The 20,743-nt window shown below is 48.0% G+C and overlaps 1 protein-coding gene across 2 annotated transcripts in view; it reads right to left on the reverse strand.

Moving 5' to 3' along the window:
* Positions 1-20,743, reverse strand: part of ST3GAL5 (ST3 beta-galactoside alpha-2,3-sialyltransferase 5) — a 559,457-nt gene that overhangs the window by 272,638 nt on the left and 266,076 nt on the right. The window contains exon 1 of one of the 2 annotated variants that reach the window (XM_069632171.1): positions 2,179-2,284. The exons of the other annotated variant lie outside the window; for it this stretch is intronic. Within the exon in view, the coding sequence (XP_069488272.1) occupies positions 2,179-2,252 (74 nt within the window). The 5' untranslated portion in view covers positions 2,253-2,284. Of the gene's footprint in view, positions 1-2,178; positions 2,285-20,743 lie in introns of those variants that run through there. 2 annotated transcript variants of the gene reach the window in all.

The raw sequence follows: 20,743 nt of genomic DNA on the forward strand, positions 1-20,743 counted from the left end.
CTAATTGACCTTCTAAATTAGGTATTTGTGAAAAGGTCCATTAGTGTACATTCTGGACAAGGTCTGGTCAAGGGCAAGGATATCAGGGAAACTGATGGGCATTGCTTTTTACGGGAAATGGTTTTGGGACTTTCAGCCCAGTGGCAGGGAGATGGCACCTAGAATGTTGATAGGGTCGGCAAGGGAAAACAGGAAGGGCAAGGATAGCAGGAGACCGGTTTCAGCGGCCCTGTTGGTGAGGTTGTGCAAGGCTTTGAGGGGGGTGTGCTGGTCACCTTGGGAGAGGGACAAGTTTTCAACCTGTTTCACTTCGTTGTTCTTTGGGGCATTTATGGTGTCGGGTCTGGTGGGGGGGGAGAATAGGGGAAGGACGTCTACGGTGGGGAGATGTTCATTTATCAGACATAGGTGTGGATATAAAGATTAGCAGATCAAAGATGGATCAGAAGGAAAGGGCTGTTGGGTGCTTCTGGATAGAGGTAGTAAAGAGTGGTGTCCAGTGAGGACGCAATTATCTTGGTGGGAGACATATAGGGGAAGAGAGGGGTTGGTTTTTCAGCACGAGGATGTGTCGGAGGTGAGGGAAGCTCAAGTTATGGGGGTCATGAGGAGGGCTTTGTTGGCCTTGGGGGAGAAAGCAGAGGATTTTGGAACTCATTCTTTCAGGATGGGTGCAGCATCGGAAGGTAGCAGAAAGGGTCTATAGGAGGATGAGGTCAAGATTTTGGGGCGTGGGAAATCGGGAAAGTACAAGGGGTACATCAGAGAGTTAGGAAAAGGGGCAGGTTAGGACTGGAACAAGAGCAGGGGGCTGGGGGATTGGCAGTGGTGGAGAGAGATTCATGACATTTTCTCTTTTGCAACTGTGGCACGGAGGAGTGGTGAGTTGCCGCAGATATGGATTTGTGGACATTCAATTGTAAAATGGGCATGGAAAGGGATAGGGGAAGCATAATGGGGGAGGGGCATGGCCTCGGGGAGAAGATAGAAGAAAGTGGGAATGAAGTTTGATAGGAATTTAAGGGGGCGGGAGGGAGCAAGGGACAGGAAGGGAAGAATTTTCAATTCAATTTAATTGTGAGGGAATTGAAAATGTTCATTTAATTGTTTGGCAATTTGTTAAAATGGATATGTTAGTCTGTAAGGCCAGGGAGCCAGGTTAGAGTTTTTTGTGGGCTGCGGCCTGTCACATTAAAGCAACCTTTTCCACTTAAAAGCGAGCCTGGGTAATTTGTGTGCAGTAAGCCCAGAGGCAGGGTGTGGAATGTGCCCTTGTGATGGACGCCACGTTGAATTCTCTGTCTTGAAATTCACAGATCCACGACATGACCAGACAGGAGACAAGCAAGAGCGCGCACACAGACAACTGGGGTGCGACCCTGCAGGAGCTCCTTGGGCTGAAGTCGGTTCAGGGGCGTGCAGCCGTATAACGTTACCGCAAGCTGGCCGCTTCCATTGTTCCAGGGGAGACAGGCAGGCGTACCCCATCACACACTGCTGGAGTGCCACATTAAAACGGATCGGCGTCTCATTACCGTTGGTTATCTAATTGAGGTCAAAAGTATCAGGTATCGATACTACAGCGCCGATGTGCCCGTGCATTGCTCCCGTTTATGAAAACGTACAGAAAGTGTACAGAAAATGGCATGTTCACTTGAGTTTTCTTTATTCTGGGTATTGCACATAGCGTAGCCACGGTGACCAGAAGCATCGAGGCACTTCACAAAAAACATACATTTGTATGTGAGCAGCATCTCGAACATGGTACAAGTTGCAGAGTCATCGATGACATACACAAAGGGCGGAGAGGTGGGTGGTTGGGTGGGCACACCTAGATGAGACCGTGGTCATGGGGAGAGCGTGTAATTTGTTAACCATCACTGCACTCGTTCGTTTTGCCAGAATGAGGGTTGTAGACTTTAGAGTGACAAGCCCCCCGCACCCCAAAACTTGAGAGTAGAACCCAGGACTCAATGTGCCAAGCTGTCAACTAACCTAAATCCTAAAGCAGCCCACCCCCCTGCAATGTCCCGATCGGCAGTCTTTCCAGGCATTAAACGTGGCAACAACGTGAACAGGTCTAAGCGATGACAAGTGTGCAAGCGCCCACGGCCTGGATGAGGCCCCCGCGCGCCCCATGGGGATGTGTACACGCGATGCGAGGTGGAGGCCACTTACCGGGCGCCTTTTCTGTGTGCAGGCATCGTGTCGGTAGGTAGATGGCTGCTCCGGAGTAAGCTCCCTCCTTGCATGGATCCCACTCCGCCGCACACTGGCCTCGGCTTCCATTTCCTAAATCACGCGCTTCCATCTCTAGGGCATCACCGGGTGAAAACCCCCTGAGGCTGCGGCACTGCAGCCCAGGCGCCGCCGCTGCCCTCTGTCGGCGACCAAGGGAAGCACTCTTCGAAAGCAGGCGTTCCACACCACCCCGTGTACAGTAAAGGGCCTCTCTACCGGGCCGCTGCCAAACACACCGGCGCCGACCCACGCTAGAATCAGAGTGACAAAGTGTGTCGGAAAATGCCGCTGAATAACCAGCGGTGGCTGGTGCAAACGAAGTGGCGGGACGTGATGCCTTCATGCATTTAGGAATCCAACACACCGCTAGGGCGATTGTGCCCCAGAACCTTTGGAAATGAGGGGTCCAAACGGCGCATTTTACAACGCGGCCGCATCACAGGGTTGACGGGCAGTTCTGGAGGGGGAGGCTCGTGAGTTAATTCAATATTTCCAGGGGCCAGCAAACGGCCCAGGAGCATCATATCACGAACAGTGGTCATCAGAAAAATGTGTGCCAGAAACCACTCAAAATGTGTTTGTACCATAAAATAAAGCACCGTCAAAATGGAATTATATCGGCCAAGCTGCTGCCATCACAATCTAGGGTTCAACCATTTGCTCAAATGTTTCGAGCTTCCTAGAATATTGTATGCAGGATGCCAGAGTGCGACTGGGAGCAGCTTAGAGTACCAGAACCATTACGCGTTACACATATTAGCACGTATTAGCCCATTAACATGCGAGCGGGTGCCATCAAAGAAAATGTCAGGTCTCAGCATTCCAAACAAAACACAGCCGTAGGAGCTCAACTACGTTTGTGTCAGAAAAAAATACCATCTATGGCCGCTAGAGGTCATCACCCTCAAAGTAAATGTCATGTTTCGTGTGTAACAGCGGTTCAGAGACAGCACACACCCACACTGCTCCCTCCAACACCCCACTCCCACAGACCCTCCAACGCCCACAGACCCCCCCAACGCCCCACTCCCACAGACCCCCCCCCCCCCAACGCCCCACTCCCACAGACCCTCCAACACACCACTCCCACAGACCCTCCACACACCACTCCTGGAATCGACACATAACATACACACAAATGACGCCAAGGAACGACGAGCCAGCCCCCACAGGGAGCGCCGACCACGCTTAGCGCGCCGCCTGCCCACTTGCCATACATGTCACCCCTGGCAAGTCTACATCACCGCAGAGTCACTGAGCAGACATAGGAAGCTTTGCTGAGACTGAAGCTTGACTTTTCTTTTCGCCCATCCTAGCGCCTAGCCATCACTAAAGCGCTAGAAGCCCAAACGTTTCTCTGGCAATGCCAAAGGATTGATCAGATATCGATTCGCTCAGCCTTGGCATCACCTTCAAGTCATACGACTAATCGCGTTCATTATCCACGGCAGAAAATAAGAGACTGGAGACCTCATTACGAGTTCGGCAACGAGCTAGCATTTTGGTGGTAATTCAGTTATCACCATTTTTGCGGAGTTACTCATTTACCACCAATGTTGTTGCATTGCTGAAATTCGGAGTTTGGAGGGGAGGTGGAGTAATTACCTCCGGCATATTAACGGAGATAAATGTTCCTTGTCGCTTTCAAAAAGTGGTAGCTCTCCCTAAACATAATTACCCCTTGTGGCAAGTCTGCAAAAACCCCCATCGAGGGCTCAAAGAATGGGTATGAACTCTGCCGTACTGACCAAAACAAAACCGAACGGCAGTGCCAGTGAACCTCGTGCCTCGGGGGCTTTGGCTACGCGCTTTACTAATAAATACATGTGATTGGTCGGACATTCTGTGAAGATTAAATTGCATAATTATTGCCAAGCTCTTAATTAGAGCCTAAGCGTCATGTGATGAAATCACTCTGAAGAGGCTATGGATGGGTGTCTGGAGACCCCGGGTGCCGGAGACTACTGCTGCTTTCGGGACAACGGCTCCAGAGACAGTATACAGAATATTCCCCACTCAGCGGCTGTACTTCAAGAGTCACAAGAAACCCCAACAGACACGGCTTGCAAGATCATGTTGGTAAGGCTGAGAAAGCCGCCTAGGTGTCACAACGCACACCAGTTAAAGGATAGTTCCGGGACTTTTTTTTTATTGTCCCTACGGGTCGGCCATGTGTTTGTAAGCATAAATCGGTAGATCGTAGGAAACTTTCCTATGGACCTTACCCGACTTTTCGCCCATTATCGCACTCGAAATCAGCCTCCATTTTGTGATAATCCTATCATTCCGCCGCATCGACCTGGCTCACCTGCCTTTGCGGCACTAAATCAAATCCCCCGCCCCTGAAACAGACTTTATCAAAACATTCATATTCCCCGCCTCTATCCGTGACGTGACTGAGCTGCGTAGGCAAACGCGCCCAGGCGTCTTCTACGCGACTCCACACAGACCCCGGAAATCAACACAGATCAGCTCACAATACAGCGCACCACAATTCGGAATATGAAACTGTACTTTGAAATCAAACCGCAAGATTGTAAATGTGGTAAAGTACATTTATTTGACATCAAATGTTTAGAGAATATTCAGCGATTTGCATTTTTATTTGCTCATGTTCCAAAAAGTTCGTATTGAGGAACGCGATGGTCCTTTGCTGTACACAGGGTCTTAGAGCATCTCACAATACAGCACCACAATTCGGAATGTGAAACCGTGCTTTAAAAGCAAACGGCAAGATTGTACATTTGGCAAAGTACGTTTATTGGACATCAAATGTTTAGAGAATATTCAGCGATTTGCATTTTTCTTTGCTCTCGATCCAAATTAGTTCGTCTTGAGGCAAGCGATGTTCGTGTGCAGTACACAGGGTGTTGGTTTACGATAAAAATAAGCTCTTCTGTCGCACTGATAATCGCATGGCTGTTCCAACAACGAGGCACTAGGCCACCACAAAGGTAGGTATGTTGCATCTAACCGTTAGTACCGCGTAAGGGCATACTTGTACTTGGCGATCGTCCCATAAAATGGTCAGGGTGGTAACGTTGTTCACGCGGAGAAGCAACTGGCGGCTGTAGAAGCCGTCCGCCGGTGTCTGGTACTCGTGACACAGACAGTAGTGAATGATGTACCTAAAAACATAAAAAATGAAATTAGTCTCACCATCAGATCCTTATTAAAATTATTCATTTCATAGCGAGGACAGCGCTACTGGGTGTACACAAGTGTTTAAAGGCGTGGCGAGGCATGGAGGGGGGGGGAGTGGAGTACAAGGTAAGTAGCATAAAATAATAAATAAATAGGGCCAGCTGGTGGCAAGTGCAAGGTAAGTGCAGAACAAGTGCTGGGAAGGGGGGGCTGTAGGATACTGAGACAGTCCCCCAGTGCAGGGGTTGACAGGGAGGCAGTGCAGGTGGAGAGTGGAAGGGCCCAGGACCGAGGTCGCAGACAGTGGACCAGTTGTAGCAGGGGAGAGGGAGAGAGAAAGCAGAAGCAAAGAGGAAGGTTTTGAGGTGCTTCAGTAAAAGCAGATGTTTCTCCTCCAGATAGTGCGCGGTAGAAAACACTATGCCACATAGAACGAACAAGTACAACTGAACCCGTCTTTAAAGCCACTGTATAGTAATGAAATTGCGGTATAAACTCATCAAAAGTTACTTACATTATATTTGCATTTTCCATTGTGTCTCTGTGTAGGGCAGACCCGAAACACCACTCCTTCTTTGCCGACGTTACTTCTTCTAATGAACGTGGCTCATCGTTTCGTTTCTGAAATTTTATTCATTATCTTTTCTTAGTCTTTCAGGATGGTCCCGGCCTGTCAAGGTCAAATCACAATAGAACCTTATATTGGGTCGTGGGCCGTTCCGCCACCCGAGCAAAACATCAAAGCAGCTGACCTTCACTTTGAGCGAGCACACATTTCTAGTTAGCTCCAGTTAGTGTAAGGGCATCTTGTCTGCGTGCCTTTTTTTTTATTGTCCCTATGGGTCGGCCATGTGTTTGTAATACGGAAACATTCTATAATTTTTGTAAAAATGATTTATATTACTGTTTGGTTTAATTGCAATGGGCCTGCAACATGAGGAGACTCGAGAGAACAGACAATCGAATTACAATCATTTAAACCGTGATGTGTATTTCTCAATGAGCTCTGCTTTAGGTGGACATGGAACAGAGGCAATGTTGGGTGGCAATGCAGTTGTCCCCTGCATAGGTTCGTTCACCACTCCATGTATGTGCCTATCGAGGACATCTACGATAAGTCTCTCAATAAACTCATATTGCATATCCTCAAACACTGGTTTGATCACCCATTGTTTACTTCTTTTAGTGAAGGCCTTATTGTAGCGAAGCGTCCCTAAAGTTCCGGTCGTCCTACTTTGTTGACGGCCAACATTATGGTTATGTGCCAAGACCGCTAGAAGAGTCCGATTTATCATGCCTTCCATGCCAAAATGCAATCTTTTGGGCCTGTACTTGAGGCACATATTGTGGAACACCTCCAAATCTCCTGTGTGGCAGAATTCCGTGAGTCCCCTCAAAGCTTTTGTTATAGTTTTATCAAATACAATCTTTTCAATGGCCTTGTGAGTGGGTGATGAAGGAATCAACCACTTCTTCTTCCGTGCCTCCTCTGTGGACAAATGGCCATGTTCACATTTGTGGAAATGCTCATTTGTCGACCATCGATGTACGTTGCTACAGTGCAACATTACTGACCGCCATTTTTCCAGTAGAATTTCCAACGACCCTTCACATGTTTTTGAGCTCCACCAAAGATGGTTGCTGATTGACTTGGACCACTGTGAAATACCTTGCATATCTTTTTTTTTTCCTGCAGCCGACAATTTTTTATTGATTGATTTTGCAAGATGCCAAACGTCAAATTGGTGATTTATATTTTTGTACTGTTCTCTCATTGTCTTGGCAATTGAAACGTGTCTGTCCGTGGCTATCAGGTCGATCACCATTCCCCGCGATTGTAGTTCTTGCAATGATGCTACAAAGCCAAATTTCTCCATGGCCACTGAGGATGTACTTTGTGACACCTGCACGACCACCGAACTCACAATTTTCTTACTTTCCATGTCCTGAAAGTGGTAGGTGCAGTACTTGGCTGAAAATCCTGGACTGTCGCATTGTCCATCACCGGCTAGCCTGAAGCGTTTGCCCGCGAATGTACTTTCCATTGACATTTTTTCCATTCTCCAAGCTTCGCTGATGGCTGGAAATAGATAATCGGTTTGGTATTTGTAGAACTGACTTTTCGCAATGAAATGGATTCCCACAAACTGAAAGAAATACTGTAACTTTTTAAAACTTGAACCACTAAAAAGTGCGGCCGCTGCACAAAGTAGATTGCCTGCTGGCAGTTGCCCCAGCATGGGTTGTGCAGACCATGCGAACGGATGATATTGTGTACAGGTGGCATGTATTTTAAGGTTAGTGCCTCGAATTGCACGAGTCACATTAATCAATGGCTCCCCACATACTTCCCCACCAACCCAATGCCCACATTTCATCATCATAATAATATCCATCAAACAGCTATCGAATACAATGAATTTGGCCTCTTTCCTTATACTGTCACTCTGCATCCCAGCTGGTTCGGCCTGTAACGTTGAGGACATGTCACTCGCATGAAAGGTACAATCTCTGATATCGTCTTCCGCTATGCTGAGTGATATTGATGGTGTTTCATTGTCGTCCACTTCATTCTCTTCCATTGCAACATCTGTTCCTTGTCCGGAGATGGGAGAAAAAAACAATGTCTTCAACTTTCGCGTGCTCTTATTTTTTGCGGGTGTGGATTCTGTGAATTGATCTACGACTGCATCCAAACTACCAGGAGGACATTCACTATCAATGGCTGGTGGTGGTATAGCTCCGTTGTCAATCACTTCATATTCTTCCCATTGGCACGATGCATCTCCAGTCTCAAGTCCCTGCCAAAAGGTTTGACAAGCAACATCTCTCGTTCGCTTCACTGTCTGTGTAGATCTAGTTCTTACACCCACTCGCAACTAGAGGACAGATTAGAAAAGGGATGTTCAGTTTAAACACAACTTACAGTATTGAACTATTGACAGTGAAAGACAACATAATATAGTGAACAGGACACTAACCTTCTTTTGCTTTCTTTTCTTTGAAACTTTCTTTCCTCGAACTTCAACATCTGGACGCTGTTGCTCCGACTCGTGTGTGCATGTCTCCACTTCCTCTCGCGCTGCAACGACTATACTTTCATGATAAGCACATCCATCACTCACTGAGGCTCCATCGACTCGCTGAAACATAGAACTTTCATTAGTATGTATAATAATATTGAAAACACAAAATGTACTTGGGGACCAATACCCATACGTACATCTCAATAGCAAAACACGAATGAACGCATTGTGTAGAACATTCAAACGACAATAGTTCACGCATTGTTGATCTAGTTAGATTGAACTGTCAAGATCCATACCTCGGGCTCCGCATAGACTTCCATTGATGATATTATTGAAGATGAGGCTTCAGCAACTCCCTGAAACACAGTAATTGCATTAGTATGGTTTTGTATTTTGTTTAAAAGAACATAAACTTTCTGCAGGCGTCAACGGCTCATCTAAATAGACCTGCACAAATGATCAGTTGTCTAAAATAAATAATGGATATCTAAATATGATTCGATTTGCTCCATCGTTGGAAGTGTCACCACCCAGAGATCTGCATCAACTATTAGGGGTGATGTTCTTGTTGAAGAAGCTCCGTCAGCTCCCTGAAACATAGTACTTGCGTTAATAAAGAAGGAAGTATAGCGGATGTAATCACGTCATTTGATCTCGCATGATTGATCTGTCAGTATCCATACCTCGAAATGCATAAGAACATCAAGGGACGCTGTAACTGCGGTGCACACTTCTGCAAGCTGTTGCGCCGACCCGTAACTGCATGCTCCCCCTTCCTCTTGGACTAATGCTCCATCGACTCCCTGAAACATAGGACTTTCATTAGTAATGAACACAATATTGAAAAAAGAAGACACATAGGAGGGCGACGACAGAAGGACATACCAATGGCTAAAAACGAAAGAAACATTGTGTGTAACAATCACGCTACAAGAATGCAAGATCTGATGATCTCCATCGATGGAACTGTCCGGAAACGTACCTCGAGCATCTGAGTGACATCTACGGTTGTCGTCAATGCGTTGGACTCCTCAGCATCTCCCTGAAAGACAGTACTTGCATTATTTTGGATAACAATAATTATAACTGAAAACAAAGACTAGAGGACGAGTACTGTGGTGTACCATTAGGTAAAATAATTACACGATCAATTAAAACTATTGATTTACATGCCTAAAACAAGTCAGTGTCAGAATAGCTAAGTAAGATTACCCGATAGGCGCTTGAAGTGGCTGATGACTGCAATAACGACACGGATGGAGAATCTTCAGCCTTCATATTGAGTGGATACATAAATGGGGAAATTATTGTTAGCTAATGCTACACACTACCGCAATGCCGAGAGATAAATACGTAAACTTGACTCACCAGTGGAGGGATGTGGACGAATAGAGTGGGAATAGCGGTTGAGAGCAATTTTCGCCTCGCTCGCGGTGTTTTCGTCCTTATTAGCAATGATGTGGAGTACATGTCTGGGCTAAAGTGCCTGCTGCAGATGCGGTATCGATCACCCCTCTTGTCCGCAAAGACTTCTAGGACTCTACTTTCTATCTCAGAGGCTGGATATCCGCAATATCGGACCCATTCTCTTATCTGATCTATTGTCTTAGGGAAAACATGCATTATAGTACCTTCAGATTTGTTATGGGTCTTCGAAGGGCAACCGCCAATGGAACAGGCAGGCATTATGGAAAGTTCTGAAAAGTAAAGATCAACAATTCTCTATGAATACCAATGTGTTAAAACATTAAATGACACATAAAAGGTTCAATGCAAGGTCCGTTTTGGTTCTTGGAACTATACATGTTATTCACATGCGGATAAGTATTTCAATAACTTTCAAAAAATAGAAAAAGTAATTTGACTAAACTCAGAACATGTGACTAGTTCCTTGCATGTACTGTCGTGAACGAAAAGAAAACATGGATGCAATTTGATGACTACTAGCAAATAGATATAAATTAAAAAATTGGACGCAAAATGATTATGGTACATGGACTTACCTTGACGAACAAACAGTTAGATGCAGGGATCAGAGTAGTTTCTTGTCGTAGAACAGGGAGCTGTTCACAGGTTGCAAACTGACGAGTTTGCTCAAAGTGGTCACGGAAGTTCACAGAGACGAAGAGCAGATAACCAGCACCTTCACGGGTTGACTAGCAAAGCGCAAAGAAGTTCTCATTAGAAATATGAAGTGGGTTATAAAGAATTCGAAACAGGGGTGTGTTTGTGAATGAATGACGTGTATATGTCGTGGCATTATGCGGTCTGCAGGGGGCCGTCCAGCGTGAGGGGGGATGCTTGGCAGGAGACACGGGGTCTGGAGGTAGACATGGGAACAACAACCCATGCTCTATAGACCACTTTGAAGTGTACATGGTCTTTGGCACCTCTTGGCCTTTATCGCTCCCTGACAGCTCCACTTGCCAGCACAAGTACCCCGGTGCGAACTGCCTTTGATAGGGCGGGGGGTGGATCGGGGCGGTGGTCGTGCAGACAAGACACAGGAAGACTCGTGAATGGAGACACACTTATGTGGATTGCAGGGGGCCGTCCAGCGTGAGGGGGGATGCTTGGCAGGAGACACGGGGTCTGGAGGTAGACATGGGAACAACAACCCATGCTCTATAGACCACTTTGAAGTGTACATGGTCTTTGGCACCTCTTGGCCTTTATCGCTCCCTGACAGCTCCACTTGCCAGCACAAGTACCCCGGTGCGAACTGCCTTTGATAGGGCGGGGGGTGGATCGGGGCGGTGGTCGTGCAGACAAGACACAGGAAGACTCGTGAATGGAGACACACTTATGTGGATTGCAGGGGGCCGTCCAGCGTGAGGGGGGATGCTTGGCAGGAGACACGGGGTCTGGAGGTAGACATGGGAACAACAACCCATGCTCTATAGACCACTTTGAAGTGTACATGGTCTTTGGCACCTCTTGGCCTTTATCGCTCCCTGACAGCTCCACTTGCCAGCACAAGTACCCCGGTGCGAACTGCCTTTGATAGGGCGGGGGGTGGATCGGGGCGGTGGTCGTGCAGACAAGACCCGTTTGCCGCAGGGCCTCACCAAGGAGAGGCCATCTAACTGAATGTAAGAGGATGGCTGCAGGATCTACTACATGGAATGCAGGGGGGTGAGTTTATAAATACCTCACCCTCCCAGGAGAATATACACTAGATTCATTTAAAAAATCAAAACAACCATTGTTAAAATATATGTTGGGCTTTATTTTAGATTTTAATTAAACATAAATAATAAACATTACACATTGTAAAGTTGAGGTTGCAGCACATCGAGGGAAAATCCGCGGTATTGTCCACTGTCACTGGGGAAATGTTGTCTAATGGCAAGTACCGCACAGGCAGGTATTACTCTCCGAACGCGGTGTCCGAGCCTCCCGTGAAGCCACCAAGTGAAGCAACGATAGGCCACCAGCCTGTACCACCTGTGAAAAAAAAAGATGCAAACTGTATTAAACTGACCAAACTTTCTTATCAATGTCGATTCAGGTAACACATGTCATTTTTCTTAGAAAAAAATTATATCTAGAAAATGCACTATATGGAACAAATTTACATGCGTTCGAATGATATGTAAATGTAATTTTATATGTGGGAGACGACCATGAAATAGTGGTGGCATTACTGACATCACAAACAGAGTATACTTACTCGTTACTCGGATTACGCGGACGAACAGTGCCGCGAAGTTCGTGCATAAGCACCATCATCATCCTCAACACGGTCCGTGAGAGGCAGGCTTCCCTGAACTCTGGCAGCTCGGTGATGCATTGCGGACTTTGCTCGCCTTCCTGCAGACTTTGCTCGCTTTCCGAAATGTAGGCCAAGCACCCGGAATTTTCACGGCAGCAGCAGTTCTCCTCCTCAGTTGGCATTAGCTCGCACCGATTGCACGTGCACCAGGTGGAGACGCCGTCCATGCGACATGGTCCAGGCTCTTCATCCGTTGACTGGTCCTCCCAACTGCCGTCCGAATCCCCATCGTTTTCGCGTGCTTGACTTTCCAGTAGTTCTTCCTCGGTGTACTCGGGCTCGTACATATACGGCATTATTGTGGCCATTGTGCGGTAAAGATAGTAAAATAATTTACAGAGATGGTACAGGTGTTCACACGGGCTACAAGCGGCGAAGGTAGCTGACCAGAGCACTGAAACGAGTCACAGAATACTCAAAGTAACACAGAGAGAGGAATGGAATCGAAAATCTGCTGCTGTGTGTTGTGAAACGGTCTGTTTATACTTATTGGGGAAAGAGGCGTCCTGCCATTTCCATGGCAACACGTCAATAGCTGAGGCGCAGCGATTGTTGACACGAGACGTGCTTGAAATGGGCAGTACGCGTCTGCTGATGTCAGGCTCAGGGGCGGGGGATTTGATTTAGTGCCGCAAAGGCAGGTGAGCCAGGTCGATGCGGCGGAATGATAGGATTATCACAAAATGGAGGCTGATTTCGAGTGCGATAATGGGCGAAAAGTCGGGTAAGGTCCATAGGAAAGTTTCCTACGATCTACCGATTTATGCTTACAAACACATGGCCGACCCGTAGGGACAATAAAAAAAAAGTCCCGGAACTATCCTTTAATAGTGTGAGGCGTGGGAGCGTGGCTCGCTGGACGCGGCCGAGGTCACGCACCCTCCCTGGAGCGACCTTGCGGTCAGTCTTGCATAACAACGTCACAGCTGCAGGAACACTTTTTGGCAACCTATGCTGACGGCGCCAACACACAGACTAATCAATCACTCCCAGCCCCCTCCAACCTTGTGTGCACAGTTCAGGGTTATTAATCAATGAACCCTTGAACCATGGTCATTAGTTTTGATATTTGTTTAATCAAAAGTTTGTTTTCCCTTCTCCTTGTGCACCAGTGCACTTGTGCCAACATTTACTGCACATGCATAGCTAACAAAGCTGCTTTTTCTAGGTTAGACATTATTCCTATTCTACAATTGTCCTTTTTTATTTATTTTGCATTTTTAAAGCGCGGGCATCGAGGCGCTGTTACAGAAATTGTTTGTTTTAGTTGCATTAGTTGAGTTAGTTGTTGGTCTTAGTTGCATATGTATTACGCGCTTAAACACCCGGAGGTTTCTAAGCGCGGAACCGGGGATCGACCCTGTGTTGCTTCGTGTTGTCTTGCTTCCAAGGCGATCACGTTGCCGCCGAGCTATCCTCCCGGGACATTTGGACATCACAAACAATTCTTGTTAGAATTCACATTGCATCTCTTAGTGTCCTCAGTGTTGACTGCTGTCTGTGAGTCTTATCCCAAGGCTGTTGCAACACTTGTGTGTCTGGGATGGATTCCTAACACTAAGAACCCTCTAATTCGTTCATGTCCACTCTGATCCAATAGTTATTTGGATGCTAGAACAGCCATTCTAGATTAGTCTCGTCAACTACATTCACAGCACCCATTAGGTGTATCTGCAAGATATTTCAGTGCACCTCCTGTATTGTGGTCCAATTTTATTTCAAAATGGCGGCGCCGTAACGCATGCTTCGGATAATCCATCCCAGAATCGGCGAGACAGTGCATGGAGGAAGAGCTGCTTCACTCAAAGATGGAGGACCCTCCTCATATCCCCTTAGTGCGAGGACCCAATGACCATTCTTTTGTGCAATTGTGAACGTGGGCGAGTTGTAGTTTGTTTACGTCCACTTCAATCGGATGGCCTGCTCCCAATTTCCCCACAGCTGCCATTGGTCTCCCATATACAAGCCCAAGTCAAGTTCTAGGACACATATTAGGGAGCTCAACCAAAAAGGAAGTGGGAGTGTTAGGGGACAGTTGGCAAACACAGAGAAGAGCTAATGCAGATGAAGGAGGAAGAGAGGAGTGAGAAGAAGACTGAGGATTGCAGGGAAAGACCATAAAAGGAGGGGCATCTACTGAGCAAGGAAAAGCAGAGGAAGAGTAGGATAGAGAGAAAGGAGGAGAAATGTCAGGATAGCGGGACAGGCGAGGGTACATGTCAAGGAAGAAAGATGGAGGTGATGCATCCATAGAATAACGAAAGGAACAGAAGCAGAAATATTGAGAAAGAGGTGCAACATAAGGGAAAGACGGGAGCGGGACCAAGAAAAAGAAAACAGCGGCAGAGTATATGTACTTATTGAATTTCAAACAGAAATGTCACACAAAGGAAGCAATACAGGATGTGAAGGCAGTCCCTGGGTACGGTGCCTTAACAATAGAAACACGGCGAGTAGCCAAATGGTAAGGGACAAACATCTGTCACTTAGAGAAGTAAATAGATATGAACAAATACACACTACAGGCCAAGAGCCAAGGCAGCTGGTAACACGCTCCTATCCTATTTACACCTGGTGCACAGGTGTGGGATGAAAAGGGGATGGGGGGCAGGAATCGGCTAGAGTGAGAGAGTGAAAGAAGACCCTGTCAAGAGTCTTGCTTTGTATTGTTCAATTCAAGGCAAGCTGTGAGAGTATTCAGTCAGTGGGGGCAGTAGAGAGAAGGAGTGGAAGCAGCAGAGGGCATGGGGTGAAAGAGGTTAAGGAGAGTGGAGGAGGATAGAGTAAGAGAGGGAAAGTAAAGGTATATGAAACCCATTACCCACTGCATAATATGTGGGGTGTGGGGTAAGGGTGTAAGTTAGGCTAGGGAGGGGAGAGCGGGGGGAATCCCCCGCATTAAAAAAAGAAAAAAAAGTAAGATTTCGTTTTTTTTCAGTAAAATGGATTCTGTGAAATCTCCATTAGGAAAAATATATTTGAAGAAATCACATACATCCTATGAAATCAACAAGTTGGGGTGGAGCAAGGCCATGAATGGCTTTGTACATGCAAATAAGACATTTAAAGAATGTTCTTGTATAGGAAGCTTTATGGCTTGTGTAGAGGTGGGGAAGGATCGTAGTAAGTTGTAGAGGGTGGAAGTAGCTAAGTTTAGGACTTGGTATAGAGGAGGAAAAGAATAGAGATGGATACCATGGGAGTAGGCCTGAGCAACAGGCTGGCTGAAATTCAGATATCCGACTTCGGCCGAATACTTTCAACACTCACTGGAGGCTGAAGTCCAATATCTATGATCAGTGATTTTCTCTGTTGATCGAGAGATTATAGCCAATCGCAGAGAGCGGAACCGACAGGGTAAGGCTGAAGCACCCAATTAGCTATTTGCTGCTGAAAGGCCAGCCGGGCTGACATTTGCAGTAGCAAGTAGCTTATTGGCTGCTGCAGCCTCTTCTCTGGCAGTATTTTTCTGGCAGTATTTTGCTCACGTAGCGTCTGCAAAGGGACTCGGTAGGAGACTGAGCAAAATACACTGCACACAACTGAAGGTGGTTTACATAACACCACCTTCACTAGTGTGCAGAATGTATTTTGCTCATGAAGGGTCTCCATGGATTTCTTTTGAAGATGCTCCATGAGCAAAATACATTCTGCAATCAGCTAAGCAGAGGCATATTATGTAAACGATACCTTCACTAGAGTGAATAATGTATTTCCATAATGTTCCTCCAGGAGCATATTACTTCAATATACTGCTGGAGGCAACGTGATTCTAGCAGTATATAATATGATGGCCGGGAGAAAGGACTTGAAGGCCAACCAGATTACCATAAATTCCAGCCAATTGATGTGATTCTGCTAGTCGGTCTGGGTCCAGAGCCCATGCACCAAGTGCGTTCCCAGAGTGGCTCCCAACCCATGGAGGGAGGAATCCGTGGTAATGGTGTACTCTAGGGGGGTGGACAGAACAATCTGCCCACCAAGATATTCTGCTGCAACCATTTGAGATCGTGGTCCAGATGTTGCGGGATGGAGACCTGGACCCCCTAATGGCCCGACTCCTGATCCCTCATGGAGTCTTGTGTACAGGACCACCACGAGGCATTCTGCCAGTACGCCCAGAAGGTTTTGATACCACCAAGCTGTGGTGACTGACCTGCTGCAGAAATGGGAGACAGCCATCCGAATCACTGTAACCTTGTCCCCTGTGGGTAATGAACTCTGCTGCCATGTCTCCCACAACAGGCCCAGAAACACTAGCGTCTGTATGGGGATGAGCTGAGATTTCTGGTAGTGGTTTGAAAACCCTGGGTCAAATAGGGTGGAGATGAGCCTGTCCGCTGAGACTCAAACCTGCTCCAGAGACTGGGCCCCGACTAACCTGTTTTAGACATGCACCCTCTCTGACCTGAGAAGAGCTGCCACCACATTCATAAGCCTTGTGAAGACTCTTGGCGCTGTATTTAACCCAAAGGGCAGAACCTTGTACTAGAAATGCACACCCATGACCCGGAACTTGAGCAAGGTCTGTTGAGGTTGCACAATAGGAATGTGGAGATACATGTCCTTCAAGTCCAGGGTATAGAGGAGGGAAAGAATAGAGAGGGATACCATGGGAGTAGGCCCGAGAAACAGTCAAGTATGTTGAGCAGAAGAATAGGGGCAACCCCCCCCAAAGTGTCTCTGCTATGAGCACTGGCGTCACCATCTTGAACTTCTGCAGGGGAAGGTAAAGATTCAGGGAAGACCATTCCAACATCACTCGCAGGCCCGCCTGGTTCTTCTTTTGAATAGCAAAGATGCAGGAATAAAAGCCCTGCCCCTGCTGGGGGTCGGGGGATAGGAGGACCTCCTCTACCGCCGCACTCTCTACAAGGGAGCAAATCTCTGCTAGGAGTGATGGTGTTTCGATCGGTGGGAGAAGAGAAGAGGTAACTGGAAGTCCTAGGACACAACTGAGATGACCCATACATGCACAAACTTCACCGCCAAGCCTGCCTGTGCAGTGCCGGCCTGCCCCCAAATGGGGCACTGTGAGCCTGAAAAGAATGGTCATTGTTTCTTCTGGCCAGAGGCTGAGTGAGAGAGAGGGGGCCTGGAAGAACCCCTTATTTGAGGATCTGTGGTGTTTTCGCCTGTGCTGATTGGGAGACCTGTCAGGCTGCCTGGCTTTGTGGTCCTGGAACCCGTGCAAACAGGCAAAAGATCGCCTCTTTTCTGAGCGTGACTGTGCCTGTGAGAACGGCTTCGCTGCTGGCTTGGTAAGAATCACCAGCGACATGGCTGTCTGAGAGCTGCCCTTCTTGTCCAGCTCTCAATCAGTTGTGGAGTGTAGCATATCGCCCCCTTCGAACGGAAAGTCCAGGATTCTATCCTAACCATCTGGGCTGAACCTGGTAGCTTTTAACCAGGCTGTGCGCCTCATGTCCGTTGCCAGACAGATTGCTGTGTTAGCCGTGTCAATGTGGCCTACACAATGTCCTGTGCCATGAGTTTCACCTCAGAGAGGCCCGCTTTGAATGAGGCTGGCTTGTCCTCAGAGAGATGAGGCAGAAAATCTGCGATTTCCCTCCACAGGCGTCGATTAGACGCAGCCAGGATGGTGTCTGCGTTGGCCTGCCTGAGGTGTAGACCCGTATTAGACTAGACCCTCTTGCCATATAATTCGTGGGTCATTTCTTCCTTGTTCAAGAAGGCTGCTGTGGCATTATTAGACGAGGAAGCCTGGGGCTTGGCATACATGGATGCTGCAGCGATAACCGACAACAGAGGTTGCGGGTGTGTTGAGTGTAGCATGCTGTCCCCCTCGGCCTGCCGGACCTTCGCATACATCTTTTTGTTAATGGGTTGCGTGGAGTGTGGCTTGAGCAACCCCTTCTTGGCCAAGGCCTCCACATCCTTCTACAGGGGGATGCCAGACTTCGCCTTCGCCCTGATACTCAGGGCCTCTGCCAGAACTCCTACCTCAGGAAGCTCCACCTGGGGCTGGGGAGGCCCAGGTATTCCGACAGGCCAGCGATCCCGTCATGGAAGGCTTTTGACGAGGGAGGAGTGTCCTGCTCCTCCTCATCTGTGTCCAGTTGGTCATCTGCCCCAGAGGCAACATGTCCTTGATAATGTCCCAGAGAATTAAGACCATTTGTGGGGGCCGCATTAGAGACATGAATTTGTTGAAAAACCTGTCCTCACAGGCTGGCTGAGCTCGATCCTGCACCAGAGGAGGTGTCGAATACGCCTGCTGCCTCCCCAGCCCTTCTCCGTACATGGGGTTACTGTACCTGGAACCCAAGATGTTGGGGTATGACGTGGTCCAGGTGACGGGTGTCATTGGTACCCAGTCTTCACTTGGGATAATACTTCTCTGTTGATCGCCTGGCTGGTGGGCCTCTGCACTTGCCTGCGTGGGTTCCCGCTTTGGTGATCGTGAATGGCGGGCATCTTGTCTTGTGCTGCCTGCCGCCATTTTGTCCATATGTGAACCTGTTGCCAGCGTGTTCCTGGGCTCTGCCTGCATACCTGTCTGCACCTCAGGTGTACACCAGGTAAGCTGTGCGTAAAGGCGTCCCCTCCGGTAAGGACCCGGTATAAGGGCAAGGCCCCTCGGGAAGAGTCCTGGTAGTAGTAGAGTTTACAGGCCCGTCAGCTGTGGAACCAGTGGGGCCCTTGGACCCCTCTGCTGTGAAGCCAGTAGCTGCGTGAGCCTCGGAACTTCCTGAGCCGATGCAAGGGCTGGATTGTCCCCTCCCGCAAAAGGGCTTCCCCGGGAAGGAGTCGCCTCTGACGGGTGCTTTGGAAAATAAGACCCATACCTTCTTTGTCTTCCTCCAGACATAGGAAGCTGGTCCGATAGCACAGCGAGTAGAGCGCTCGCTTTGACATCTGTGCAGAGCCTGCTAACGCAGGTCCGAATTCCGGCAGGGCCAATCTCAGCCTTTGTTCCTTCCGAGGTCGATAAATGAGCACCACACACCGTGGTTAATAATAAGCAGTGCTCAGATACCCAAGGGTTTGTAACACTATATAAATGCTAAATTATTATTATTATAGTCCTTGACGTTCTGTGGAGGGGTCCTGTTTAACAGCTCTCTCCAGCAAACAAGACGCTGTTTAAGCGACCTAGGCGTGAGAGTGTCGCATGCGGAGCACCTGTCCCATCTGTGGTCTTCACCAAGGCACCAGAGAGAGTGCATGCAGATATGTTGTGGGGAAGGAACCGTCTCACGACGGGCACCTGCTAAAGCCTGTCGAAGCCGACATACGCTGTATACAAACTAGGGTACAAGTGGAGAGTGTTCCCAATAGCTAAAAAAGAAAAAAGATTTCAGGGAAACCGTGTTGAATTACGAGGCTTGAGGTCTCACCCAGGAGCGCTGGTGGTAGCGGTCCATTCCCATCGACGTGGAAAGGGAGACTGAGGTGTGGCGCCAGTGGGCGGAATTAGGGGAGTACATTTAAAGGGGAAATGTCTTTCTGGTAAAAAGAGGTTCCGTTCCAGTCCCTCGTGCGGGACTACCATACAGGATGGAGGAAAGGGGCCGGGACCTGGGAGTATGGGATAGACATGCACCTGCTCAAGGACTTTAGAGACGTGGGACAGGAAAGAGAGGAGTCTGTAGAAGATTGCGGAGGTCAGCAGTAGGCTTCTTAATTATGGGGAGGGCAGTGGCTGTTTTATAGCATGCAGGGATGATTCCTGTGGAGAGGAAGGTTGAAAAAGGAGGAAAGGTCAAGGCAGCGACAGACGTGAAATCCTAAAACCTCCGAGGTGCAAAGGTGTTGTTGGAAGCACAGGATCAGTCTGCTGAGCAGAGGATGCATAGTAGTTTGTTTGGGGAGGAGGCATGGATATGGTGAAGGAAAGTCCCACGATACGCACACACCAGAGTAAATACAACCCAACAGGGAAATAAGCCAACAGATAGCTCTGCAAGGATAACTAGATTTACTTGTACAAAATACAAATATCGGCGTACAACTCTGCTGCTCGAGAGCGCTCCGGTCATACATCAGAAAACATGGGGTTATAAGCACAAAATTTGTCAGCTATATGAGACAGTCTGGTGCTCTAGATTGGAGGCAGCCTACACATGGGCTTTCTCCATAGGGGATGCAAAGCACTAATTGGCTGGTTCTTCTCTGTCGATCTGGCTCCACGTGGATCCGCTGGGCTCATCCTTGCGGTGAAGGTCAAGTCACTCATGAAATTAATTGTTTCCTATCTACACTAAACCACTCAGACATGCAATTCATTATGGCAGGCATGTCGGCACAGGAAAGGGGTGCCAGGGAGAAGGAAGTATAAAATAGTCATGCTGACCCATACATTCAGGGCTCCATTGATCCCACAGTCCCTGCACCTAAAGTCTCCCCTCTGAGGGTTGAGCTTTGATTTACCCTTCTCTGCATCTCATGTTGCTTCGACGGGTGTTGTTTCTAGGGAGAAATACAGTCCTGTGGGATTTGGATCTTTGGCGGGTTCTTTATGGAAGTTAGGACCAGGGGGTCGAGTGCTTCTCAGAGTGGCAGGGGAGTGGGGGATTAGGTTAATGATGTT

This window comes from Ambystoma mexicanum, chromosome 6q (assembly GCF_040938575.1).
Source record: "Ambystoma mexicanum isolate Mex_15411 chromosome 6q, UKY_AmexF1_1, whole genome shotgun sequence".
Taxonomy (NCBI): domain Eukaryota; kingdom Metazoa; phylum Chordata; class Amphibia; order Caudata; family Ambystomatidae; genus Ambystoma; species Ambystoma mexicanum.